Source organism: Aythya ferina, assembly GCF_964211825.1.
Source record: "Aythya ferina genome assembly, chromosome: 6".
Classification (NCBI taxonomy): Eukaryota; Metazoa; Chordata; class Aves; order Anseriformes; family Anatidae; genus Aythya; species Aythya ferina.
Window position 1 is genome coordinate 19,620,434 of NC_140303.1, and position 27,981 is coordinate 19,648,414.

The following is a 27,981-nucleotide window of genomic DNA, read 5'->3' on the forward strand; positions in this document are numbered from 1 at the left end:
AAGCTGTCATGTGGACACATTTTTCTCTGTTTCAAACAATCCATGACCCTTTTGTTTAAATTAAGAAAATATGTTTTAACATTTAGTAGTAATGTTTTCCAGCAGCACACAAGAATTGGCACAAAGTATTGTTTCAAAATAAAAAATCTAAAAGCTTTATTTTGAGAATTAAAGAAAGGGACACTCATGTCATTTCCTAAATGAAGCATCCATTTAGAAAATGTAGTGGAAAGTATTTTTGATATTTTAAAGTTTACCTTGCTGTTTCATCAGAGTTGTTCGGTGAGTCAAATTCATAGGTCTTCTGTATTAAAATCTTTCTTTCATGCTGTTTGATGAAGATGTCCCAGGTCAACCAACTGGGAGAGTAGGGCTTGCAAGATTACTTTTCGTTGTGTAACCACAATTACTATGCACCAATCATCTTTAGCTTTCTGAATAGACTAGAATAATCCAGTGGGAAGGGACCTGCAGACACCAAGTCCAACTGGCTGACCACTTCAGGGCTAACCGAAAGTTAAAGCATGTTTTTGAGGGTGTTATCCAAATGCCTTTTGAACACTGACAGGCCTGGTGCACCAACCACCTCACTAGGAAGCCTGTTCCAATATTCGCCCAGCCATTGAGTAAAGAGATTTTTCATAATATCTAGTCTATCTTTAAAACTACTCAGCATCCCAATCTGTAAAACACAAGAAATTCATATCTAAGTACACAAGGTGAAATCATTTGCTGTGTTCTAAGAACCATGACCTTTGACATGACATCACAGCATTGCTTAAATTACTTGCAAATACATGGTCTTCTCATACCTGTTCACAGTGTGTGGACCTTTCCTTTAATGTAGTCACAGCCCTCACTGTAAATCCATTAATTACAAAATGATATGTAGCACTATAACTTAAATCTAAGAAACAAGTTAAGGTAGACTTACAGGAAGAAAAGCAAAGAACAAAAAAGATTGGCTATATTTCAGCTTTCTTAGTGGAAGTAGTTTCTGGTAAGATAGGAGCTGCCCTTAACTTATGAATATCTATTTTTTTTAATTGAAAATGATTTAAGTACTGCATTGTAATGGATAACAAATTGTCACACACCTTATTTACTATAGCTGTTACTGTAATACCAATATTAATATTGTTTAGTTACAAAATTGCATAGTAGTCTTTTGCTTCTAATTAGCAGGAAAGAATCCTGCTTTTTAATACTGTGTGTGTTCAAACACCCACTTATTGGATGAAATATAGAATTAGCGTTGTTTGTAGATATTTTAATACAATGCAGTCATCTAGAGGTATACAAATTTACTATCTGATAATGACAAGGAAGAAAGTTAATGTCTTTTATTTAAGAAATGCAGTAGCAGCACTAATAGCACAGGCAAAAAAAAAAAACAAAAAACTTTGTCCCATAAAGAAGGCCATAGATTTTCTCCTCTATAACAGTTGTGTTTTTTCTAAATTAGTGTTGCTGTTTGTAGCAGGTACTGTTTTTGTGGTTTGTTTGTGTTTTTGTGTTTTTGGTTTTGTTTTTTTGTTATGCTGACAGTCAGGGTCAGCCCTCCTGGCCACATCCCCTCCCAACTTTTTGTGCACCCCTAGCCTCCTCAGTGGCAGGGCAGCAAACTTTTAGTGTAACTGGCTGTCCATGTAACATATTGTTGTATTTAACAGTGTACGTTGCTTAAACCTATAGTTGCATCTAAATTTTGATTGTGGTTTTTAATTATTTGTTTACGTATCTGGAATCCAAAAGATTTCCAGATTTCAAAGCATTAATTAAGTAATAGTTAACTGAAAAAAAAAAAAAAAGATTTTTTTTTGCAGTCTGCCAAAAGCAAGGCTGTTAACTGTGAAGAACAGAATGACTTGTAAAGAATGTTGAATGTCAGAGAAATAATTAAACTGTATTTTATGTGAAAACATTAATCAATCTTCTATTTCCGTAATAATTCTTCACTTGACAGGCTAGTACAGCTGATCAGCATAGTGGGCAGTAATGACCCATGCTTGCTTACTTATGTTATATTTAATAGTAAATTTAATAAGTTTGGAGTTTTGCCTTAGTACAGTTTTATGGACTGAGTGTTAGGGTTTAGCAGTTCATATTTTGTTTAATATCTAAACGACCTGCTCAGCTGAATTTGCTGAGATGTTGTATTTCCAGAAGTAGGTTAATACAAAAATGACTAGAAATTGCATTGCAGTGCTTCACACAACGTTTCTGACTTTTTTCAACACGGTAGATTTCTTGTAATGTCTGTGTCAAAGGTTCTAAGGTAAACATCAAGATTTTTAAGACTGGAAGTTCTCTAATGGTACATAACAATTTTGAAGAGCCTTATGTGGTTTATGTATATTCTTCTGTTCCATAGTTTTCAGCTTTCTGTGGATGAACTTCTATATGAGAAAAGTGTAGCTCCTTACTTCAATTTTTTTGAATGTAATTTTCTCTTTAGGCATTTTTTTGTTTAAAAGATAATTTCAATCAATTACATCCTGTCAATAGTGCATGTAAGTTAGATTGGCCTTTATTGGTCTTTATTATACATTAGATAAGTTACTTCATGCTTCCAACTTTTTCAAATTTTACTGTTTGCTTTTTGTGGACTGTTTTCTACTCATATGTTGATTTGTTTATTGATCTTAAATTTTATATACCGTTTTGTTTTGCTTTTGTGCAAGATATGGTATGCTATATATAAGACGTTCTTAACGAACTGTTGGCAATGTGTCCCCAGTGACCACCCACTTGCATTGCAGTGTCAGATACTGAAGTTTGTAACATGGTCCCTATTTGGTCACTGTTGCTTTAGTAAATTTAGAGGGCAAAGTATTAGTTATTTTTACTTCAGTGTTGTAGAAGAATGTCCTGTCTTCCTTAGGAGATCTTTTTAGGTGTTAGAAGACCTCTGTTATCACCAGTCAGTGGTGGTTTGTACCAATGCTGCAGAAGCTGCTTTAGGAAAGCTAGGTTAAGAAAGAAATGCACTTAAGTAAAGGTCCTTTCCCACACAACGGTATCTTGTTGAAGAAACAGTGTTTCCTGTTTCTTCTTTTTTTTTTTTTTCAAAAAGAAACAGGAAGACTGGTGTTTAACTCAGGTGCAGATGATCCACTGGCCCCAAATCTGCCTGTCTCTGGTAACAGTCCTGGTAAATATACCTCAAAATGTTACCCAACACCTTGCTTAGTGTAATGGTTAAACTGGTTCCAAGTGCATTTTGAATCCAGAAAAAAAAAAGGCAGATACAAAGAACATATTGTACATAGCGTGGTGTACCTTAGTTAGATTGCAGAAGGGAAAATATTTTATGAAAAACGGAGTACGGGTAAAAATAGATATGTTTTCCTCCAGAAACCTGCCTTATAATGTTAACATGCTGTTGAAACGTGTGAACATAAAAATTCCTTTAGTATGTGAGGTGTATTTCATGCTTGTTTAAAGAAACATTAATGACTACTCTTGACTTGATTTCCGAAAAATGAAGGGGACTATTTGTCCTGCGCAAAAACTACATCTTTCTTCATGCAAAGTGTTGAATTGTTTATTCCATATGCTGCTTCTTGTTAGCCTGTTTTCTGTAAAGAAGATCACATTAATTTATTTTGAATGAGTTGGAGAGATTAAATATTGTCACATACGTGATGAGAAAACTGCAAAGTATATGTAAGTTGGTTCTGTCAACCTCATTTTATGACCCGTGAAAAGTGGCCTGTGCTGGTGACATGTATATGGCAACCATTGACTTGCCTTTTTGTGGGATTTCACATACCTTGTGTCTTTGCTTCTACTTGCAGGAATCATTTGTGAATTGATTATGGCACTATTGGTGCACATAGTGTTCATGTTGCTAACAGTCCTAGCTATGTATTTAATGAGTATACCTCAACACTTTAACTTAGTATAGCAATGCTGTTCCATTTTTTTTTTTCAAATTTGCTTTAATGTAAGATAAATTCTGTGATTCTGTGTGATAATACACTTGCTTTTTATGTTCTTGTTAGCAAAATTCTTAGTATTTGTAATACAACTGAGATTAATCTATAAGCTGCCTTTTCAACCATTTTTCATAATTACTAGATTTATTTGCAGTGGTAAACAGCTACTTCATTTTTATATATCCTGTTGTGTATAAAATTCTCCCTTAAATGGGAGAGATGAAGGTAGAAACTTTCTGATTTTTTTTTCCTGATTTGGTCATTTATTTTGCCAATGTTCCTATAAACTAACAGAAGTATATTTCATATTCTTGGACTTCGCTGCTCCTGTACGTTATTAAGAAGTGTCTCAAAACTACATCAGCATTTTTTTTCTTTGTCAGTTCTGTGCAGCTGCCTGCATGGCACCCAGAGTTGTGGCTCCTCAGTAAATAATATGGTGAACTAAGATGAGACTGAGAGCTGGAGGTACAAGTAGAGTGCTTCCTTAACAGCCCAAGATTTCAGGATATGTAATTACAGCTGGTAGAGATTTTGGGGGTGGGGGAGTTGTCCTGTGTTTTTTTTCATTATGACTTTTTTTGTTTGTAATCACAATTCTCTTTTATTAGAAACATCAGTGAAGTCAGATTTTTGGCTCTCTTTCAGCTCTTGTTTTTGTTTTAAATATAAAGTTTTGACAAGGGATATTTGGCACAATAAAATGACTGAACAGAAAATTAGCCCTTAATAGTTTTTTAAGAGGACTTTGCAAGTACAAAGGCTTGACATTTTTGTCCTCTAAATGGAGGGAGAGGACATGAAGAGAAGCTTTGTCTTGAAAATCTGATAGTTCCGTTACAGTATTTGTAAATCATTTTACATAGTGTAAGTAAACCAAATAAATTCTGTTCTTAAAAGTATTTTCATTATTTTAGAATCTTTTTAGTTATCCTTTTTTCTACATAATTTTATTTGCAATCCAATTATTTTATGTTTATTTTTCTTTAAATTGCTCCCTAATGCATAAACGTATGTATTTACCAATTATGTTACGTGTGGTATGTATTACACTCGTGTAATACAAGTTTTCTTACAGTTTAAGTAACTTTAAGTATTTCATACCAATGGAAAAGACTTGGATTTAAAAGAAATTAACCCATGAAAAGCATATATCATGACAAGATATGGGGATCAAAAAGCATTACAGATAACCTGATTCTATAGATATCTAAAGCTTTTCTACTGTTCTAAATGAAAATGAATCTATCACAATGCCATACTGTTCTCAGTTTGGATTGTCAATGCGGTTATGTACTGTTTCCCATCCATAGATATCAAACAGCTTTACAGGGCAGGTAAGTATCGTCCTCTCTTTTACAAATGGAAAAACTGAAGTGCCAAGAAGAAAAATGACCTTGCTCAAGGTCACCCGGTAGTGGAAAGGCACAGCCTGGGAATGAGCCCTGTCACTAGATTCTGCAAGTGCTGTCTCCTAGATTACACTCCATTTTAGTGGTATTAACTGACACTTCAGGGTTTTGTCATCATTATTAATTTTTCCTTCATACAACACTTGGTTTATGCATGGTTGCCAAAGAGAAATGTAAAAATCAACAGACATTTTCCAAATTCTTCTCCACTACTTGAGATTTTTTTTCCAAAGTACAAGTATAGTTCCCAAAAACAATTCCGCATTGCCTGATTTTTTTTTAACTTTTTTTTTTTTCCTTATAATTGGCTGTGGCATCTGTTAAAATGTGGCTAGCTAAATCTAGGTTTACTCTGATTAGAATTCATAAAACCCTATAGAAGAGTCTTACAGTAGCTGGATCATGTGAATGAGACTATTTGTAGACTCTGCATCTGCAAACTGTAAATGTTGTATTTTCCATAAAAGCATTTCCTAATTTAAAAAAAAAATCATAAAATAAAGTTAGTCAAGATTCAGATAAGATTTAATATTCTAAGATAAAAGAAACGTATACATTTTTGCTATATATAGACTAAATGGAAACTTCTTGAATTTTATTTACCCCTAAGTGAACAACTGAAAATCTTATAAAACTTAATACTTACCTTCAAAATGTATGTAGTTTGAGCCTGGTGAAGTACATAACTTTCTTCTCCTCTAGAATGAAGTCACCCTGCTGAGAAATGAAGTGGCACAGCTGAAACAGCTTCTTCTGGCTCATAAAGATTGCCCTGTAACCGCCATGCAGAAGAAATCTGGCTATCATAGTGAGTAATGTTCCATTACCTATAGCCTTAGGCTGCATCAATGAAATACTGCCAAAGTGAACCGAATGAGCATTAAAAATGAGAAGTGCAGTTCTAATATTACATTAAAGATTTAAAAAAAAAATCTCGAAGGTTACTGCGAGGCAGGAATGAATATGGGATATTTAGAAATATATTTTTAAATCATCTCAGTTGACGTGTTATATATCATTGAAGATTTTATGTTGGCTTAATAAATGCATATGGTAATTAGCATTTATGGACTATGGGTTACTACACCTGTTTTGGAAAATATGATTAAAGTATTAAGAGCACATGATAAAGCTTTTTTTTTTTTTTTTTATACTTAGCCTAGTACAGTGAAAGGTCCTTGTGGGTTTTTTCTTTATCGTAATGAGATTTCAGTAGAGGTAATATAACAGCTGTCCTCATTTACCATAACATCCAGGATCAGTCAAGCTATTAAAATAATCAGATGCAGGTTCATGGCTCCTACTGTACAATGTCTTCTAGGTTGTTTTTATTTCCGCATTAAGCATCTACTTTTCTATATACAGGGTATTTTAAAAAGCAGTTGCAATACTGAAGGGAATATGGAGAATTTCAGTAGCACTTCTTTTCTCATACATATTTTTACTGAAAGTTGGTCATTTGATTTTTATCCTTCCAGCATTTTAAAGGTTAATTATGCTTTCCTGACTTGTAACTTCGTTTTTGGATATGATACACAGTGCCAGAACCAGCTGCTGCTGCTGTAGAATAAATGGCCAATTTTGTCCATTGTACACAAATTTGTTACAAATAACTGAGCCGGGAATGCATTAGGCAACATTCATAATATATAACCCACAGCTTTCGTTTTTATGATTTAGTGATATTTCAGGATATTTGTAAATGTGAAGATTGTTTCTGCCATATGTAGCCACTTCATTTTAATTTGCTAGTGTCAGTAATTCAGGAGAATAAAGGAACATTTTGTATTGCATGCAAACAGATCCTCAGGTGCTTGCGATAAAACTTAATGGCCACCATCTTTACTTGTAGTCATTGTAAGCAGTTTCATCAGAATGGGCAATATTTTTTAATTTAAAAGATTCAGGAGATTTAGCAACTCTCTATTGCCATATATATTTAGAATACTGATTTTGTCAGTTTTGAGCTTATAAATCTTGGTCCTTTGATCTCCAGTCATTTTGACAAGACAGAAAATAGCATCTTGGAGTAAATTGGAACAGTATAGAAATATGTTTGGGATTTATATTAACAATGATTGCTGCAGGGATGAGGCCATTATGGCTCCCATCTGACAGAACAACATAATTTCATACAGAAGCTACTAGGAATAACATTATACATGCAAGGGTTTCTTTTTTTTTTTTTTTTTTTTTTTTTAAATAAAAAATACAGGTTTCTTGAACGTTGATGTTTGGAGGATACGTGCTCCTGAATTTGCATAAAAAATATTTAAACATAAGTCTGGCAAGCTAATTATATGCTGAGGATTTCTTTGTTGAAGTACTAATGGCAGACAGTTTAGTAGTAGTGTTTATTTTCTGCCCTCAGAAAAGGATTATGACGTTCCTAATTTACTAAGGAAAGCAAAATGAATAAGTATTAAAATCCATATTCCTGGGAAAAGCCTATATTTTAGAAAACAATAATAGTAAGCAACAAAATTGGAGGCATAGCTCACCTAGTTTTTTAAAACCTTTTGAAAGTCAAAGTTCAGCACAAGTGATAGTTGCAATGACATCCCTCTGGAAGAATCCTGTCACATCGTCTTCATGTGAATACTATTAGGAAAACATCTTGGCTGACTGATTTACCCACAGTACAATTTATGAGAGGAAATAATAGTTTCAGCTAATGCGTTTATGAAAATACAGTTGAAAGAAAGTATTTTTAAATAAAGATACTATGTTCATCATGTCATGTAAGTCCAATTGCTTCAGAAAAGTACCAAGTGGTTTAACAGTCTCTGTGGAATAAACTGAAGACACCAGATTACAGAGCTCCTGCAGTGCTGAATATTGTGCGCTGCTGAGACTGTGCTAGTTTATACCATGCAGACTGTCTTTTAGGAGCTAAGTCCACAATTTAATGGGGTTTCACTTATGATGCAGTTAAATAGGAAGAAATAATCTATTGCTTTGCAGGGTATTTTTGGCACCTACTTACACAACTTTCAAGATTTTTTGGATTTTCCAAGCATGTTTTGCCTCAGGGCAAGTAAAAAGCACAACAATGAAGATATCCTTTCTTTGAAAACCATTCTTGGAGTCATATTTTCATTATTTCAAAACCCTGCTTCAAAAGCTTCAAAAAAGTGCATCATCAGGACAGGAGAAAAAAAAAAAAAAAAAAAAGAGAAATGGTTATTGCACTTTGAAGCAGTATGAATGAAATTCTGTAGTAGTTCTTCAGTTTTCGGATAGTTTAATTTTTTTATTTCCCAAAGAAGAATGGTACTGGTTCTGAATTTATTATTTTTTAACACTTTTTTTTGGGGGGGGGTGAGGGGGAGTGTCATGTAATATGTAGGAGGCATCTAAATGCTGTTCATTTATTTTTGAGTTCTTCGATACCAGATTATTTCTAAAATTCATCTGCCATAATCAGTTTTTTCTCAGTTTTTTCTGGACTCAGAGGAGGAAGAAGGTGAAAACTTGTGAAAATTCCAGTTGAAAAAAAATGGTTTAGATATTTTTCAAAAGGACATCATAATCTTCAAGAACAGGTGTACAAAACTGAATATAAAGGAAGATAAATAGAGGCTGTAGTGCAGGTGGTATTATATAAGTGCTTTTGTGTTCTTTCCCTAGTTAAAGAAACAGTAGAAGTTCACTAACCAGTTTCAGACCTCAGGTAGCTCAAACCACTGTGTTCCTACAGGCTGTGCTGGATAGGCGACAGTCCTTCAACTGCAAGGAGTATTCACAAAAGCCAACTCAAGCCTAGAAATGTAAATTTACCAGTGAGTCCCTCTGTAGTCCCTCTATAGCTGACAATTATCATGGGGCTTCCTTTCTAGAGGTATTAGGGGACCAAAAGGAGTTGTGGATCCCATTATGTCAGTGCTTGGTGTTCTACATGTATATTCAAATGCAGTTTTGTATTCAGTTTTTGGCTGCTATTCCTGTAAACTCAGGACTATGAAGGAAATCACACTAGCTATTCTTTAGGGTAGCACCTTGTTTCTGAATATTACTTTGCGTTCATTGCAAGTATTGACACTTTCAGTCAAACCCATTAATATAGACTAGTGTTAAGTCCGTATCTCATATAGTCATTTGCCTGCTGTAAGCTCACCACCACAACCCCAGCACCTGAAAATATGTGAATGACGTGATTTTATCTCTTCAGCACAGTGTGTTCATCTGCTTAATGGTACAAAATCTTCTGTTGTATGTTGGTGATCATGAGTATTCTCATAACTGTTTCTTCTGTTGTCTGTATGGTCTTCTGGAGCCCAGCACAATCAGGAAGTCAAGCCCTTTTCACGTTTGTTGTCATTGTGATGTTATTACAAAACTTTCCTTTTTGGTAATAATTTATATGTTGAAGGATATAGAATAACGGAAGATCTTTCTTCCCTGGCTGAATGGTAATCTATCACTTCCTCTCTGCCTTCTGGCTTACAGTATTTAAATCTCATCTTTTTTTTTGAGGATAAGGATGATATTGCCAATAAGAATCAGGGAGGGGAGGGGTCAAAAGCAAAAAACAGCTAGGTTGAGATTCATAAGAGAAGAAAAGAAAAAAAATTGAAGAGGAGGAAAAGGTGTGATAGCAGGGAGATTGATACACAATTTCCCACTCAGTGCTTTTTCTTTCTGTCTTAAGGGAAGAATATGCTGCTCTCATAGTGATTCATTATTTTTCAGGAAGTGGCACTAGAGTTCTTCTGTTCTTAAGAAAGTTTGTGTTCCTTTTTATTTATTTTCACATCAGATCCTGCAGAACTCAGTAGAAGTGTAGCAAACGTGAAATCCCATTGAATAATGTGAGCTGAATTGGCACTCATTTATATTCTTTCTATTCTTGAATGGACAAATCCTACTAAGGATTACAAATGTATTTCAGTAGCAATTTAGTTTTGTTCTTGCTGTATTCAGTTACTATGTAATCTTAAGGTTTGGTAATTGTCAGCATACCTAGCTCAATATCATCTATCTAATGCATATGAAGTTTGAAAGATTTTTTAGGAAAAAAAAAATAAATCTGTAAAATAGCTAGCCTTGTGGATAAGAATAGTATGACGTTTTCAAATTATTACATACTTGCCCTTGTAATAGGGCTATAAGAGAAATTGTTACCTTCTCCATCTAGACAGTAGTCCTCCGAAAGAAGTATGCCATTTCGCTGACTAACACATCCTCTTTGACCTTACCATTCTTTTCCAGAAACAGTCAATAATAGAACTGTTACTTTCAGGCTATGATGAGGAGTGGGTTCTTAGTATGCATGGGGTTGCTTCGAAGATCTTTATGTTGGGGACTTGAGTGAATTTTCTAGTATGACGTACAAACCTCAGTACATCATAAACTTCATTTCATCATTGTATGTTCATGCTTTGTATGCAGTTCAGTTACTGCTATTAGCCAGGTTTTATATGGAAATGAGGCTATGATAGCTTTTAGTGTTAGTGTCATCCTTTCCCTTCTCTTCTTCTCTGGATACCTTGAGCTTGTAGGCCAATCTCAAGCAAACCTGAGAGGGTTTGCAAAGACTGGTATAGTCTCCCATTGCTGCATAGTGACAAGTGTAGTGTTCCAAGCTGTGTTCTATTGCTATGTCACCAGCAGTGGTTTGTGTTTCTCCTGGCTATGTCTGTGTGTCTCTTTCTATGTTGCATTATACAGTGGACAGTGGTGTTTTAAAAAGGACTTCATCTTCCATCTATATATTTGGTTTAAGTATTTTTCACAAAAGTTTTATACACTGACTTGAAAAACACTAAGTAGCATAAAGCAATACAGAAAACTTAAATCAGGTGTTCAGATTTAATTTTGAGTGAAAAGTGGTGTGTTTCTTTCTGCTTTTTAGTCTTTAATTCAGAGTTCTGCTCGTCAATGTTTGCATAATGCCTTGGCTAGCTTTTGCAATTCTCAGGTTGGGCAAAAAAGGATAAGATGTGCTAGCATGGCTAGGACATTTGTGTGAGAGACAATTATGCTAACTTTGTAAATTCTAATTTCATAGAGTAAGAATTATTTTTTTTATCTGTTTACCCTTTTGTCATGAGGAAACGTGATGCAACTGAAGGGCTAATTCACTTCAGTTTTGTGGTGAAAACCTTCATAAAGATATTACAACTTTAATTTTAAAAATAATTTTAAATCTTATTGAAAGACATTTGTATATTAAACAAGTTACTGAACTTTTACTGTGTTACAAGAATGTGGGTTGAAAACTTGCAGAAGTATTGTCCACCTAATACAATGCTATAAATGACATTTTTTTCCAGAGGTGGTATTCGCAATCTCAAGTATTATTGAACATAGAATTAGCCTCTTGTTTGCTTACTAAGCAAATGCAGTAAATAGCACTTTTTAAAAATCTAAAGCCAATTCATGTAGCACTAGGAGATCTGGTAGTATTTTTAATCTATAAATATTGCTTATTGGCATGAGTATTCACCATTTGAATTAGGCATTGCACCCATGAGCTGATTGACTGATGTACTAGGCGGGACATCAGACAACATTAGTTGTGATGTTGACGATGTGAAAATGTTCTTGTTTCCTGAATACCCCAAAATGCAATCCATACTTTTGCTTTTGTAGTAGTGTTTTCGGGGGGGGGGGGGGGGGGGGGGGAGGAGATTGTTTTGCAATTTGCTGCACTACATCATACTGTGAGTATGAATTATTTGAATTATTTGAGAGGTGATTGCTGTTATGTTGGAAGTAGTGTGCATTGTGAGGGGGCAAAAATAAACAACTCTTTCTTCTTAAGCTGCAGATAAAGATGACAGTTCAGAAGACATATCGGTGCCAAGCAGTCCACACACAGAAGCTATTCAGCACAGTTCTGTCAGCACCTCCAATGGCGTAAGCTCCACTTCCAAGGCTGAAGCGGTGGCCACCTCCGTTCTCACCCAGATGGCGGACCAGAGCACAGAGCCAGTGCTTTCCCAGATCGTCATGGCGCCTCCCTCCCAGTCGCAGCCATCAGGAAGTTGATTAAAAACTTGCATTGCAGCAGTTTCTTAGATACACGTTTGTGACTTTAAAGGGAAATCAACAAAAGACCAGTCTCCTTCTAGGAGAAATTGTAGCTTAAAATTAGTCATTTTTAAAAATCAAACCCAAATTTGGCTTTAACGATTGGCAGGTGAAGGTGAGACAGAACACCAGTTACTAGTCTCTTTGCAAAGACTTTTTTTTTTTTTTTTTTTTTTTTTTTTAAGTATTAGGTTTACTAGTTATTTTTTGTGCTTAATGTGTAAAGTGTGTGTACAGTACAACGTGGTTTATTTCATTTTTAATTTGGTATTATTTCAACAAACATTGGGGTGAAATACTAAAGGTCATCCCCCAGACTGTGATAATAATATTATGTGACATTTTATACCAAAGTTCTGCATAGTCCCTATTGACTTTGCAATGCTAGCAAGGTCATAAAGCACTAGGCAAGAGAAAGACAGTAACAGTAAATTTGCTTTTATTCTTTTTGCCTTTTTGTTGTTTTGCACATTATGAGAGAAAGAACATTGGGAGAAAAATGTTTGGGTTGTTTTATGTATAGCATTTTGGTTGACTTTTTAACCGTTGGGGTTTTTAATTTGTTTAATAGGGCCAGTACAGTATATGAGATACAGTACTCTTATGCACATACCTATCCTAGGTGAGGATCATTACTAAATAGATTTTTTTCTTTTTTTTTTTTTTTTTTTAAATTGATGTCAGGTTATTTTTTCTCCTCCAACACTTTCATTATGGGAGGAGGAGAGTTTTATTTCTCCAGTTAGCTAGATATCTGTAACTACCCTTTGTTGCTAGGCTGAAACCAGTAAGCAAGCATATTGTAAAATACAGGGTTATCAAATATGGAATACTTAGTATTCCAAGGTAGGTTGATATTTTGTGGATTTTTGAGTTGCAGACTGAGTTTACTCATGGTTTTGGATGCCAGAAAAGCCTAAAATCCTTCTTCAGACAACTCAAGACTTTTTTTTGTCATTGTCTTGTATTTGCAAGCTAACTTGTACTTAATTCTTGTGTAAGCACTGTCATCTTTTAGTAGCAAAAATTTTGATACCTTTCTTGTGGAAAAAAAAATCAGTATCTACCGTATCTTGGAAACAATGTAATTATAATGTGGTGTGTGTGGTGTGTGCGTGAGAATGGTTCAGTAGTTAATGCCAGCAGTCTTTTGCTTGAATGTTTAAAGATGCCTTCAATGTGATGCTGGCTGATAGGTGATTGCAGTTTTAAAATGTTATTTACTGTGCGAACTTGGATAACTAACATTCCATGATGTAGTTTGTTTCTGATGAAATGATTGTAGGTACACTTTTTCTCATTATCCAATCATCTGTAGGATATTGAGTTTTTTAAATGTGCCATTATCTATTTTGATTCTGTACTCATGTTCAAAATACAGTACAATATTTTACAATAGATTAAGTTGTTTAAAAAAATTAGATGTGTGCTTTCGGGTCGGAAAACTTTGTATAATAGCAAAAACAGATGCATAGTAGCAACTGGCAGTAAAGCAGGATTCCATTATGTATATAACAAAGATTTAATGCATTTATAATGGGTTGTGTAGTTCATTTGCTCTTCCTTCTCCACACTATACTATGTGTTTTTAAGTGTCAGTGCCATCAGATTTCTATTTGATTCAATTTCAAATCAAAAAAGTGTAATTGATCCACAGGAAAAATCATAATTTCTACAATATATATACAACCATACTATAACGAAAACTGGACAAAGAAATATCTAGGTCATATATGTATCATTGCAGGGCTTTAAGCATGCAAATAATAAGGATTCTAAATATTTTGTATTTTAAAACAAAGTTAAGTTGATAACCTTGTGTGTTTAAAAGTCTTATGTTCCCAATTTCAAGAAAAAAAACTATAACACTTGAGTGTTTCGGGGATGGTAAAACACAATGGACATCTTGTGAGAAGGAAATTAATTGCAAAGGCACAAAATGTGAATTCTGCAAGAAAGCTATACAGTCACTTTTCATTGTAGTTCTGGTGGACTAGATAAGGCCTCATTGATTATGCTATAATTTGCTCTCCTAAACACAAAGGCTTTTTAAACCATATTTATATAAGTGGATTTTTTTTTTATAACAAAGCTGTCGCGCTTGTATAATAAGTACATAAGTGTATAGGAGACGTGTAAACAGTTAATGACTTTAACAGTGGGGCTGGAAAAAGAACCATTAAAATCTGTGTTCAGCAAATAGAGAAAAGTTATTAGTCGTACTACCATGGATTCCGTTTCGAGACGTATGTCACACTACTTCTGTACTTAGCATTTTGGGTCTTTACATTGGACATGTTTCACAAACTGTACTGTTTTCTTCTATGTGCAGTTTGCATGAGTGAATCATCAAAGAGAATAAAATCTATCTTTAAGTTATGTTCCTATTTTAATGAAATTATAATTGTTCTAAAAGGCAGCACTGTCTTCAGACTTCTTTGTTCATCATTGCAATTACCAGCATTTTTCTGGAAGTCATTACTATAATGTAAAAAATGACATGATGTGTGTAAAAACACGTATGATTCTTTAGAAATTGAGCCAAATTCCATTGCTCTGCAGTTGAGATCCAGCAGCTTCTGAGGAGTTAGCCGTGTATCTTCAGGTCCGGGAGCCTAAGGTAATCTACAGAAGGAGTTCACAAACAGCTTGGTGATCACAGGCTTTGCTCAGCCATTTCTGATTGCAATGAGTGCCACAGCAAAAGTGTTGTGTGTAATCAACTTTTCCAGCTAACTTTCAAAGTATCTTAACCTCGTATGAATGTAGATGAAACTAGGAAATTACAGATGCAGTCAGATGAACTGCTTGTATTTTTGTTGTGAAAGGTTGAGAAGAAATAGTGCCCTTGTGTTTATTAGAATATTAAAAAGTAGTTTGGTCTTATTTGTGAATGTAGGAAGCATGATCTATGGGGCGCTGCATCCTGTTATCATTTGAAAAGCTCTAGACTGGACTCTGATGTGGAGGATTTGGGGTAAAAAAAAAAAAAAAAAAAAAAAGGTAAAGTTGTGTACTTGCAAATTATTGCATGTGTTGACCAAAGGAAATTAAATTTAAACTTCACACAACTTTAAGGCCAATACAAGAAGGTCCAAGCCCCTCTTCCTTCATTATTTTCTTTTCCTAACTATATTCCATTTTGAGGAAAAAAGCTTGAAGGCTATATAACAGGGCAGCAGGGGAAGAAAACAACCTACCATCTCCACTGTGTAAAAAAACAAAACAAACAACAACAACAACAACAAACTCATTTTATATGTAAATATCCGATCCAAGTAAGCTTTTTCTCTTTAAAATGCTAATATAGGCTGGGCAAATAAAGATATGAAGATGGAACTGATGGAACTAGATGACAAGTGTTGGATGAGTGGTGATTTCAGCTACTGGAATTACAGAAGTAATTTGCTTAGAGACAGACACAAACATTTTAATTGGTCATCATAAATGATAATGAGGGGAAAACATAGTGAAATTAAGTGCATCCTAATAAAGTAAGGTATGTTAAATTATGCTGAAGGAAACTCCAGCAATGCTTCTTGACATGATTAATATACTCATGACAATGTGTCTAATGAAGGTTGTTTGCATTTATGTGCTGCCTGTTGCCTCCCTCAGTGGAGAAATAATTTGAACTGCACTCATTTATATTGCAGAGCAGTAAGCATAAGATACCTTGGAGTAGTATTTTCTTTACATTTATTTTTAACCACTGTGTCAACAGTGGTACGGGTATGATTTATTTAACCTGTCTTATATAACACAGTGTAGGGATAGGTCTAGATGATACCATCATGAAAAAAATTGGATTTACATTAATCATTGATTTTATTAGTTTTTAAATTAAATTAAAAAAAAAAAAAAAAAAAAAAAGTTCTTGTCCTTTCAACTCCAACTTTTAATGTGACTTTTTTTCTCCCAAAATTTAAGATCATGACCTTTCTTGTTCTTTGTTTGCTTCCTCTCCAAAATATTGTTCTGTTTGGTGAACTCAGGAAAGTGTGTGTGTATATATATGTATATATATACACACACACATACATATATATATATATATATATATAAAATATATATTTAGTGTGGAATGTCATGGTTTTGCATGTTGCTTTCTTCCTGGTTATGTTTGCTTTCTATGGCAACCTTTATTTCCAGAAGTTAGTAGTCAGGAAAGCAGTTTCTGCATGCTGTGTATCACATCTTCAGCTAAAAAGATTATGAAATCTTGACATCTTCCTAGAATTAAGTATATTACAAAACCCGTATTTAGATTTGGAAGGACTTCCTGAATTTCCAGCAATGTGGAATGTTTGGTGTTGCCCAAGTCATCACTAGAGATGCTCTGCAGAAGTCAGGAGCGCTACTGGGGAGCACAGGGTGTATGCTGATGGTTTCATAATTGTGCAAAATGCAACTGCCTTCAGAGCTTCCCATTTCCTAGGCAGGGGGTTAGTTACAATCTGATTGCAGGGCTGTCAGTAGAATAACAAGACAGGTAAACTTGATACAGTTTAAACCTTACTCAAAGTCTCTGTCCATCTACTGTTAATCATTTTTATAATGATGCATGTTTCTCCAAGCACTTTTTTTTCCTATTCATTTTTGGGGAAGAGGAGAGGGAAGGTTCTTAAGTTTTACAGTGAACTACATATAGCAGAATTTAATCTAGGAATTAATCATAAAAGTCTTGTGATTATGGAAGTATATTTGTTACTTTTTTTTTTTTTCCTGATGTGTGCACCTATCAGATAAGGGTGCACACACCCACAGAACAGAAATGGCTGTTAAAATATGCCAAGCACCAAGAGCTCAAGATACCAAGGATCTTGTCTGCCTAAGAAAGCGTCACTACTTTGACATGGTTAAACTGGCATAAACACACAGCTTTAGAGAACGTAAACTTTTGTTTTGATGTCTACTGGTTTATTTCAGTCCAGCTCATGTTTCCTGAGAATGACAGTATTAAGCTACATTTAAAAATAAACAAATAAATACATCATTATCTTACAATATTTAACTTAAACTAAAGCACCTTCTGTAATCAGGCTTTCCCAAATAAGAGAACAGAATCTGCTTTAGCTGGCTGCTAATCACCATCTATGCCTCTGTCTTGCTGGTAAACAATAATTTAGTCAAAGAAAATGTGAGTGTAAATGACTTTCTGTGTATCGTGACCTACTGATCATATGTCTTTTTTTTTGTTGTTTTTTGTTTTGTTTTGTTTTGTTTTGTTTTGTTTTTCTTGTAACCCAATATTGCATCTTTCCAAGGCTGAAGTTGTTCCTCTGAAGTCATTGTCAAACCTAGCACCTTGCAGTAGCTTAGACTAACAGGGAAGCTTTTTCCTGAATATTTTCTCAATTTAGATCTTCAGCTGCTCAAAAATCTATGCTGTTAGTGTTCGTGGGTTCTCTGAATGCTGCCATAAGGCTCCGCCCTGAAATGTATGGAGAACTTGCCTAATTTAGCTACAGCCATTCAGACCCTTCCTTGTCTGTGGCAAGCAGCGATTACCGTGGCTGTTGCCAGTGGAGCTGAAGAGCTGTTAACAGCAAGACACTTTGGTGTGAGATGTATACTTGAGATACATTGAGCATATATCAAAAAAACACCTGAGACTTAAGTGTTCCTGAAGCATGTTGGTATGCAATTTTACATTACACAGGAACCTCACTTGTTTTACACACAGCATGTGTGGAATATCTTTCGGGTTTTGTCTGGGGATTTTTGGGGCTGGCTTTTCTTTCAGAATGCCAATGGAAAATGGCATTAACTACAGAAATAGGACTAGGAACCGTGCTGACCAGGAGGCAATTCTATGGGGCTGATGCACAGCCTTGGGGAGGGACAATGGGCATAAGAAGGATGTAAAACGTGCCTAGGCAGGTCTTTACAGTGTGGAGAACCTGGGCTTTGGTCTTCACCATGCTTATGTAGTAGATAGTTTGGCTTGGGGATTGCTTTATGCTCAAAATGCTTTGTATCCAGAAAATGATTTTTTAATTTTTTTTTCTCCTAATTTTGCCTGGTAACTTATTGCAGCCTAGCTAGTTCTGGGCTTCCAGCGGCAGCCCTCCTGTTCCTGTCCTGTGCTGCATTTCTTTCCTTTGCGGGTTCTGCATCATCAAATGGCTCTCCTCCAGCAGTGCTTGTGCTACACTGCAGAGGTAGGGGCAAAGACTTCCTGAGAATCTTTTCCAAAGTTTCTCTGACCTTCCTAAAGCTCTGTCAGTGTGCTGGCCTTCATACTGAATCCTCTTGTTTGGTTTCACAACGATCAGAATCCAGGTGCTTGGGAAAACACTAGCTTGAAAATAACTTCTTAAAAAATAAACAAACAAACAAAAAAAATACCTACAATTTCAGTTGTCCATCTCACAACATGTATCAAGAAAAATCTTGTAGTTCAATCTAAGTACTGTGCACTGATCACTGCACAAGTATTTCACAGAAGTGTAAAAAGCTGGCACATGGCAGTAAACCATAAACAAAGAAGCTTAAATAGGATGCAAATACATTTTCTAGTCTTGTCATCTCTGTAATTGTGCAAGAGCACATTTCAAAACAGCTTCTCTAGACATGCAAGTCTCCAGTCTCTTCAGCATTTAGCTGCAAGTTGCACAGGCTGTGCCTCTTGTATGCAAACATGCTAATGCAGATCACCCTGTCAGTGTGCAATCCCATTTTTGACCCTGCAGTACTCCTTAGAAAATTGAAATAATGATATTTTTTATTGTTCTTACATGGATGGTTTTCACACATTTTCTCATAGAAGTGCTGGGTGTTACCTTGCTATTCAGATTGTGAATTTTGCTCTGATGAACTGTTGAACAGGTTCCTATGTACTCAGAGCAGTGGTACTTAAGATCATCTAATGAGAAAAAAAAACATCCACATATATAGATTTGTATAAATGCAAAATTAAGTATGTTTATTGGAGCTGTTTTGACTCCATGAGTAAAAATTAACTGTGCTCTAGTCTCTTACTCCTTAGAAGTTAATGGTTCACCTCTCAGCCTTCCATTTTGCTGCACAGTAAGGGAAATCCTCCTGCTTGTTTTGTTCTCATCCAGCACCAAGCAGCTTGCAGATGCTAAACAAGACACCTCTGTACAACTCCAGGGTGTGCACAGTAGAACTCGATTGCACCTTGGAGTATGGTGTGACAAAGAATGGAAATGTCATCATGTACATCATGGCTTGCCTGTACATGTTGAAATTAAAATGTCCCAGCACAAAGTATAATATCCATAACTGGGGCTTCTAACAGCTAGTCCTGATTGGGAATTATTTTTTTCTACTGCAGCCTGTATTGAGGGTTTATCCAAAAATAGCACAGGAAATACAGTGCACAGTTACTGGAGCAAAGCATTTGTGGCAGTTGTCCATGGCACGCTCCAAGTCTGTGAACTGCCTCACATTTGTCTTTCATTTAAAAATGTGAAGACGACTTTGGTAAGTGCTGACTGCAGCTCAGCTCCCTGCCTACCAAGCAGGGGGCTGGAGAGAGGAGTTGCAATCTATAGTTAAACAAGGAGGATTTATAAATTGGCAAGTAAAATTATCCTGTGTTAGTGATGTCTTGCTTATACAAGACAATGGATAATAAATTATTAACGGAGTGAGGTAATTCCATTTTATGCTATTTCCTGCTGTCTGTAACGAATAATTCAAAATCTGGGGGTTTCCAGTTTCTCAGGAACGAAATGCCATCTAGTGGTAACTGCTAAATGTTTTGAGCAAGTACATTCTTTACATTATCATAAAACGTGTGGGTATTTGTGCTGATATCCTGCATTTTACAGCACATTGAGCTGTAAAAGCGCTTGAGAGAGGAAGATGGAGAGGCTGGGGAAAGGCGCAGCTCCCATGAGTCTGCTCCTCCATCCCCCGTTGTGCAGCGCTGCTGAAAACTCCCTTCTTTCCTCTGCTCCTGGTGCAGGCAGCCGGGCTTTCCCCTGCTAGGGGCTGGACAAACTTTCAGACGAGCTGGCAGGCGGCTGCGTCTCGCCGTTAGCTAGTAGTAGCAGACAAAAACATTAATTTGGCTGATGTTGTATGAAGGGAAGCTGAAAGCTGCCTTCGCCGACTCCATGCTCACCTGTCCCTCTCCTGGTAGGGGGCTTTTCCCTCTGGTTCTTCATTCCCAAAGGAGGTAAGGGGAAACTGTTCCCTCTTAGTTGCACAAGCCCCTTCATAGCACAATTTGTTTATATTCTCCTTAGAGAATATACATGTAAGCTTTAAAACACATCAAAATTGAATTTGGCCTCTCAAATACACTCCTGGAAGAAGTTGCTGCCATGAACTAGCTGCTGTGCTTTGCTTCCACAGCACAAAAAAAAAAAAAAAAATTATTTTTTTTTTTTCCCCTGAAATTATATTTAAATGTGAATGTGAGCTGGGGGTTGGGCCCAGCAGTCACACCCTGCTTGTGATTTGAGCCCCCTGGTGGGCTCTGCTTCTGTTAGAAGCAGAGCTGACTGAAGGCAGAGCTGCACTCATCTGCCTGTGGTTTTGTGCTTCATTGTGACTGGGGCACGTTCTGCTTTTGTTGATGCATCTGCTTTTTTCCACAGTTTGAATATCTCTATCTACTGCTTCATGCTACCCTGTCTCAACACAAGATGATCACAGCATCTGCCTCACCAACCGTACTTTGCCCAAACTTTCTGTTAGCAGTGCGTCCTGGATGTAGCCACAGGCCTGAGGTTGGTGCAGCGATTTGCAGATCGCAAGACCAGCTGTGCAAGCTGATCGCTGACTTGGCTTCAATTAAAACTGCCACATGCACAGCTGTAAAGAGGATCCAGCTGCATCTCATCCTGTCCACCCGCAGTGTGAGGAGCTCTGTCCTGCATGGAGTTAACTCAGCTGCACTTTAGGAATTCCCTGACAAAGGAGCAAAACTTGGTGACTTTGGTGGCAGGGCTGCCTTTGCAAGGAGCCTGCAGACACACGGTGACCTCTTGCTGTCAGCATCCCAGCCCAGCAGTACGCCAAACGGCTGCCAAATTCAGGGAAAACCTCAGACTTCACCTCATGAGCCACATGAACGGCAAAGTGGGTTCAGAACAAAAAACAGCCCCAACAGTGCTGAAGGCACAGAGTAAGGTGGGAGATGAGCTTCTTTAGGCCTGCCACCAGAAGAGCTAGTGCCTGCTCTGTGTTTTAGTTCTCCCTGCCAAACAACACGACCATCACCCAGGTATGGGGTCCAATTTCCTGGCATGCCAGAGGGGAGTTCAGGTCAGAGGAGCAGTGCCTGGTGATGACGGAGCTGGAGAGAGCTGAGGGCTCAGGATCTCTGTGTGGGAGATGGAAGGTCATTTATAGGCAACGGGGTTTCAGGCAACCAGGATTTCAGCTTAAGGGGTGGGGGGAGTTCTACCTTTCCCTCCCTATTTTCTGCTTGTATGGACTCATTTCTCACCTCTGTTTCCTCCTTCTCTGGTGATTTTTCAGGTAGAAAGCAAGCTGTGTTAGAAAAAGCAGGCACATGGCATTTTCTTGGCTCCTGGCAGTAATGGCTGATGAGAGTCAAAGTACTCAGCTCTAAGGGGTCTGTCCCAGCCCCATACCACACCTTCCCTTCCACCCACACGAGCTTTGTAATCGCAGTGCAAAGGTCCAGTGAGCTTCAGCTGCAGAGCTGAACTTGATTCAGCTGCCACCTGCAGTGCTGGGGTGGGCATTACTTGGTTGCATGGGTCCCCACGTGTCGTACCTTGGATAAAAGGACCAGGCTTCTAGCACAACTCCACCTCTTTTGAAAGAGCAAGGTTGATCAGTTTATAGGGACGGATGCTAGTTACAAGGCTTGCTTGTAGCATAGCACATTGCTTTGACACCTTGGAACAGAAACCCACAGGTTCTTTAGCAATTCTGGTGACTCACAGACCGTCACAGCAATAGCCAGCTGTTCTTGCACCTTACAACAAGCTTGCTTTCCTCACTGTGTATAGAACTGTCCAAGTAACTGATACATTTTATAGTCCTATAAAGAGAATCAATAACACACCAAGTCTTAGTAATTGTCTCTGGCACTGCCAATTTAGGACCTGGATATCTGTTAATTTAGTTCTGCTTTGCGAGGAGCTTTTCACATGTCTTAGTTGACAATAAGCAAAACATTCACAGTCAAGGGATGCAAGTGTTTTATTGTTAAAGGAAGGGGAAATAACACTCTTTTCTCCCCTTTCTCTGCCCTCCTCTCCCCAGCAAAATGGTGGCATCAGTTACAGCAAAGTTTCTCTCTATGGAAAGCACATAATAAGTCATGCCTTTTGGCACAGATAAAAGGGCTTAGAAGGGATCAGGTAATTCTGTCCTTTCATAAGGAATCATTGCTGTAAACTCACCTTCACTAGAACTATTTTGAGACTGGCAGATCAATTAATGAATAGTGAAAATCTCAAATCCTAATTAAATCCCACTATTACTTCCAAGGGTGGTTTGTCTCCTCTCCAGGAATACTTGATTTAAACAGCTTGTTTGTTTAACAGGAAAAGCTATTGATCCCTTCAATAACACTTTAAAATCATTAAGAGAAAAACTTTAATCTATTTCAGCTCTTTGAAGTTGCTTTGGTTAATGTCATCTCCCTGTGATCCTGAAGAGCTAATGCTGGTCTTGAAAGCTATTTCCAGTGTTACTCCGTGCTTCTCTTTGTGCTCTGCTGCTGTTACCTGAGTGCTTGCAGAGCTGGCTGTGATAAGTGCAGTAAAGCTGAATGGTACCAGCAGTGCATATGTTTGCTCGCTCAGTTTGAAAGGTTTTATGTTCTCCTTCGGAAGTCTTCCTGGCAGAAGGCATGGGAAACATGGCTGAGCTGCAAAGCAGTTACCTAAGGCTTTTGTTATCTAAACACTCTGAGATTTGAACTTGGGAGCATCTTCAGCCCATCAAAGTTCATTCTACAAGGGCAGTTGCACGTTTCCACTTGACAACTAGGTTGCATATGTCAATAGAGTAGGAAATTCTCAGAACATTACTAAAGTTCAATTCTTACTCATATAGCCTACTTCCTAAATTTTTGTAAAAACTGCATTAGATCAGGAGCTGAATTTTGCCTTACCGGTGCCTATCCACCCTTATTCATACAAAGCAAGTTACTGAGCTTTAAAATACCCTTACAAATTTCATGTGCTTTTAAGCTTGAACATTTTTCAAAGAACCCTAAGTAGCCTAGACGATGCAGCTCTGAGAAGCAAGATGCGTGAGAACTGCCAGATAACTAACTCCCTGATTAAAAACATTCTGTTTTTATTTTTGAATGGCTTCGGTAATATTGGATTATCTAAGAATGTAGAAATAATTTAGAGGGCTCTGGTATTAGAAAATCAAATAATTGCACTAAGAGAGAAGTATTTTAAAGAATGTGGTCTTAAAGTAGTTAAAGAGTAAACAGAATTTTTCATTATTTATTGGGAATAAAAGCTGCAAGTTGAAGATCTGGTACATAATAATTCTCCCTTGTGGATGTTCTACGCAGCAGCTCTTTAGAACTGCAGGTCTGGGTTGCTTATGAGAAAGTTTAATATCTTTAGCAATTCTTCAAAGCCATGCAGTGGATCTAGAAGCCTTGATTTACTGCACTGAGACCACCGCTGATTCTGTGGCATAGTTTATGGCGTTGAGTAGGAGCTCATCTGCTTGGGGTTAAAGATGTTCTGAAAATCAAGACTAGAAATATCTCGAAGATTTTTTGATGGCTTGCTTGTTCTTGGTTTCCAGTGTTTATGGATAAAATTATATTCATAACAGTTTATTCCCAAGACTGTTTGGCAAATGGCTTGCCTTATGCTTTTTCAATTGTAATTACCAGATTTTTTCAAATACATACAAGCTCTATTTCAACTAATGCCTTAATATGTATTTTTAAACATGGTGTAAAAAGGAAATATTATGAAAGTTAAATAGAAGCTACAAGCTGCATTTTAGAGGCAATATAAACACACTTGGGTGTTTTACAGCCAACAGTATTATCTCCTTTGACACTTGAGGCTTGTCCCTAGGAGACAGAAAGCAGAAACTTCCTGGAATTTCTTTAATTACCCTGTTCATTTCACTTAATAAAACAAGCAATCAAAAACATATTGTGGGTTTTGTATGCAGAACTCTTAAAAACATAACTTGGAGTGCATGCCAGTGTACATACAACTGAGCAAAAGTGCAAGCAATTTTGAAATTTCCTAATATTTTATTAACTTCATGAATAATTGATCATGCATTAGAGGTAGCTGATGATAGAACACGCTAGTAAGAGTACACACAAGCAATAAGAAAGCTTGCTGCAAGTCTAGCATTAAAGAACATTTAGACCACAAATAAAAATACTATTTAGCAGTTCTAAGTGGTTTGGTCACTTGCCTGTTCACATACCGCTTGCTCTCAGTGTCACCTGGAAACTGGTGTGGGAGGGAAGCTCCGAGTGCCACCGTCGGTCCTTCAGGGCTCCAAGGACCAACACGCTGCGTGACCGTAATCCTCAGTGGGAGCTCTGGCACCTCATTTGTGTGCTCACACCCGCAGGAACATCACACCCTAATGGGAGGTAAGTCTCACTTACTTTTGGTCACATCTAGCACTCTATGCAATAGCAACTATAAAAGAAATTTGGGTAGCTCGGGGTAGCTCATATAGCACACTTTGTTTTCCAATGCTTTTCCAGCTCCTGCTCTTAGAAAGAGCCATCTTTCCTTTGCAGGGCTGTAGTATTGGAAGTACTTTTACATTCACGTTTGAAAGTATTTGAGGAGTTTGGGTGAGGTTTATTGAATAAAGAGACCAAAAACGCTTAGACCGTTTTAGGATTCTGCCTCGTTAATTCATTTGCATGACAATCGCCTTTAATTTCACCCCTACAGCACTCTTAAAATCAAATGGACTAAAGGTGTGAAATCTTGGGGAAAAAATGGGAATGAGGCTGTTCTTGATATGAAAACGACCTTTGAACTGGACAACAGGGAAGAATTACCTATCTGAGAAGCTTCAGGTAGCCACATAATTCAGAGCAAAAAAAAGGAATACTTCGGATGTAGCCAGCCCAGCATCTTCAGTGCTCCAGTGTCAGCGGTGTTAGAGCAAAGAGGGGGCAAAGGTGGTTATTCTTGTAAGGTGTTGCATGGGAAAAGCTGGCTATGAAGAGTAATTTGGGTGCAGCCTTTCTTTTTAAAGGAAATTACATCAAAGATTAAGATCATAGGATTTTCTCAAGATCCATAGATCATATCTACTATCGGTATTATCTGTTCATGTTGTATTTCTCATCACATTTGTGTAGATGCCTTGGAAATCCCATTTAGTGGGAGCCGTAATGTGAAAGTCTTTAAGAATTATTTTGAAAAGGGTTTTGCTCCGGCAGCATAGAGAAGAGTGAGCTTTTTTCTTTTGATGCTGTCAAAGTCAGTCAAAAACGGCATGATGTCTCATAGCAGCAATCTAAACACAGCAAATAGTTTTGATGTTAAGCAAACAGCTTTCATTGAGTCTTGAAATTAGGATCATGTTCCTGTGCTGCTTCCCCTTAGATCTTGGGACATTCACTTCTAGGGTAACCAGAAAAAAAAACTCGTTCTAAAGGTTGCTGGTGTCACCTTGTCTGTTAAACATTTCTCATGACCCAGAGAGCCAAAAGCAGTCCTGTTAAGCTCATTTTTCACTTCCCTGATGTACATCACCCACTGTAAAGTTGTTAGGAGATACAGTGCAATGCCTACTGATCAGGACAGGACGCCAAATGTGATCTTATAATGTTGTGGCTGTGATTTAAAACAGAAAGAATGGTGGATATGGTGCACGTATCTTGCTTTCGTTGGCAATGATCATCAAAATCAACGAGCAGGTTTCTCCCTGTAGCTGCTACTTTGCTCATCTGCACCCTGCAGATGAGCAAAGAAAAAATATCTTAAATAGATAAAAGAAAAAGATAAAAGAAAAAATATCTTGACAGCTTAAAAAGGAAAAAAGATTTTATTGCCGCAGAAATCTACAGACTGGTGCAAATCTGAGCAGGGTGCTGAATACGTCTGGTTTGCAAAGGTTGCTCGTGGCTACTGTGCTTGGCGCAGGGATTCTGGCTCCCTCTGTGCCTGTACAGCGTTGGACAATGCTAGGTTTAAATGACTTCGCCATTAGTAATGAACACCAGTGGCATCAAAAGGCTGGTAACATGCAATGCCAGTTCTCTACTTGGTGATGGGCTTGATGTTACATCGAAGTAGCTGCCGCTTACAGAAACATTAATTTCAACCAGAAAGCTTAAAAAAGCTTGGTAGTCAGTCTTCCAACTTTTTATTGATGACTTCTAAATTAGATAGAACAATTGAATTTATCTTACTGAGCAAGTGGTAGAAATCTGCCTCACCGTTTTCCAGGGAGTAAATGTTGCGTTGCAAATAAGAGGAACTGGGAGGGTGCTCAGTAGCACAGCCGCTGGCTGCTCCCCGCCCGCTCCAGGCACTCCCAGCAATTACACATTAGAAACTAAATTAAATTCTGCACATGACAAGGCTTCTACGGAGCTGTTTTCCTGCTGTCAAGGGGGTCTGTTGCATGAAGACAGTAACTGTGATGAGATGCTACCCCTATTCAGGTAACATTTCACCATGTCTTCATTTTTACTATTTCCCATTAATGCTGGACAGCTTTAATTTATGTGCTTTCTTTTTTTTTTCCTTCGCACAATATTATATTTACAAACTGGAAACCTTTCTTTACAGTTGTGTATAAATCTTTATAAATGTCAGTAATTAATTTTAAAATCTCATTTATCAACATATGATTAGTGAATTAGTTAAGGTTTGAAGAATAAATGTCTGGTAATTAGAAGCAATTTTGTACCAGACCCTCAGACAAGGTGATGGATCAAAGGAAGACCACAGTGGGTAGCGGGCCACTGCGCTCTGCGCTCAGCAGCAAAATTGAGGGGGCACAAGGACAGGGGCCAAAATGAAGACCTAAACACCGGAAAGCAGCCCTAAATCCCAGGAAGGAAATTTAACACAGGGAGTGAAGCAGTAGAAACTGCCTGTGGGATTTAAAGAGCCATGAGGCTTAGGGGACAAGGCAAGAAACCAACTGAAAGACAACGAGCAGACCAGAGAATAGCATCTTACATCTCTATTACTCTTCTGCAGACCTTCTTCTTAGGTACAATCTCAGTAAATGCACCCCCAGAACATTCCTACCAGGTGGCAAGTGTAATGCTTTTCCCAGAGGATGTGATGCTTACAAACCGATTTTTAAAAGGAGGGCTCTTCAAGGGCTACAGATCGAGGGGAACAGAATACCAACGTTGTCCTTGCTTCTATTTAAATCAGTGGCAAACTACTCGGTAGTGCCAACCTGGGTCCTCTTCTGCATGAGGGAGCAGCAGGCGGGGGCCTTGTGCTGGTCACTCCAGCGTTTCCTCCCTCCTCACCCCAGCAGCAGACAGCAAGTGAGTTGAGCTCCAGCTCTCTAATGAAATTCCCAGGCTTGTTGAAACGTTATTACGGGTGCACTATGATGTGCTGGCCTGGAGAGGCACAATGTAGTTTTAGGACAGTGTTATGTGCATGCTGCCTGTGCCACCACCTACCAGGGCAGGTGGG

The 27,981-nt window shown here is 37.4% G+C and overlaps 1 protein-coding gene across 9 annotated transcripts in view; it reads left to right on the plus strand.

The window, feature by feature from the left end:
* Nucleotides 1–14,767, plus strand: part of ATF2 (activating transcription factor 2) — a 55,563-nt gene extending 40,796 nt beyond the window's left edge. For 8 of the 9 annotated variants that reach the window (XM_084524595.1, XM_084524591.1, XM_084524590.1 and 5 more), the window contains 2 exons: nt 6,056–6,161; nt 12,120–14,767. In XM_084524595.1, the coding sequence (XP_084380721.1) occupies nt 6,056–6,161; nt 12,120–12,346 (333 nt within the window). In that variant the 3' untranslated portion in view covers nt 12,347–14,767. The remainder of the gene's footprint in view (nt 1–6,055; nt 6,162–12,119) is intronic. The other variant, XM_084524596.1, reaches the window with a different exon arrangement.
* Nucleotides 14,768–27,981: the final 13,214 nt, after the last annotated feature.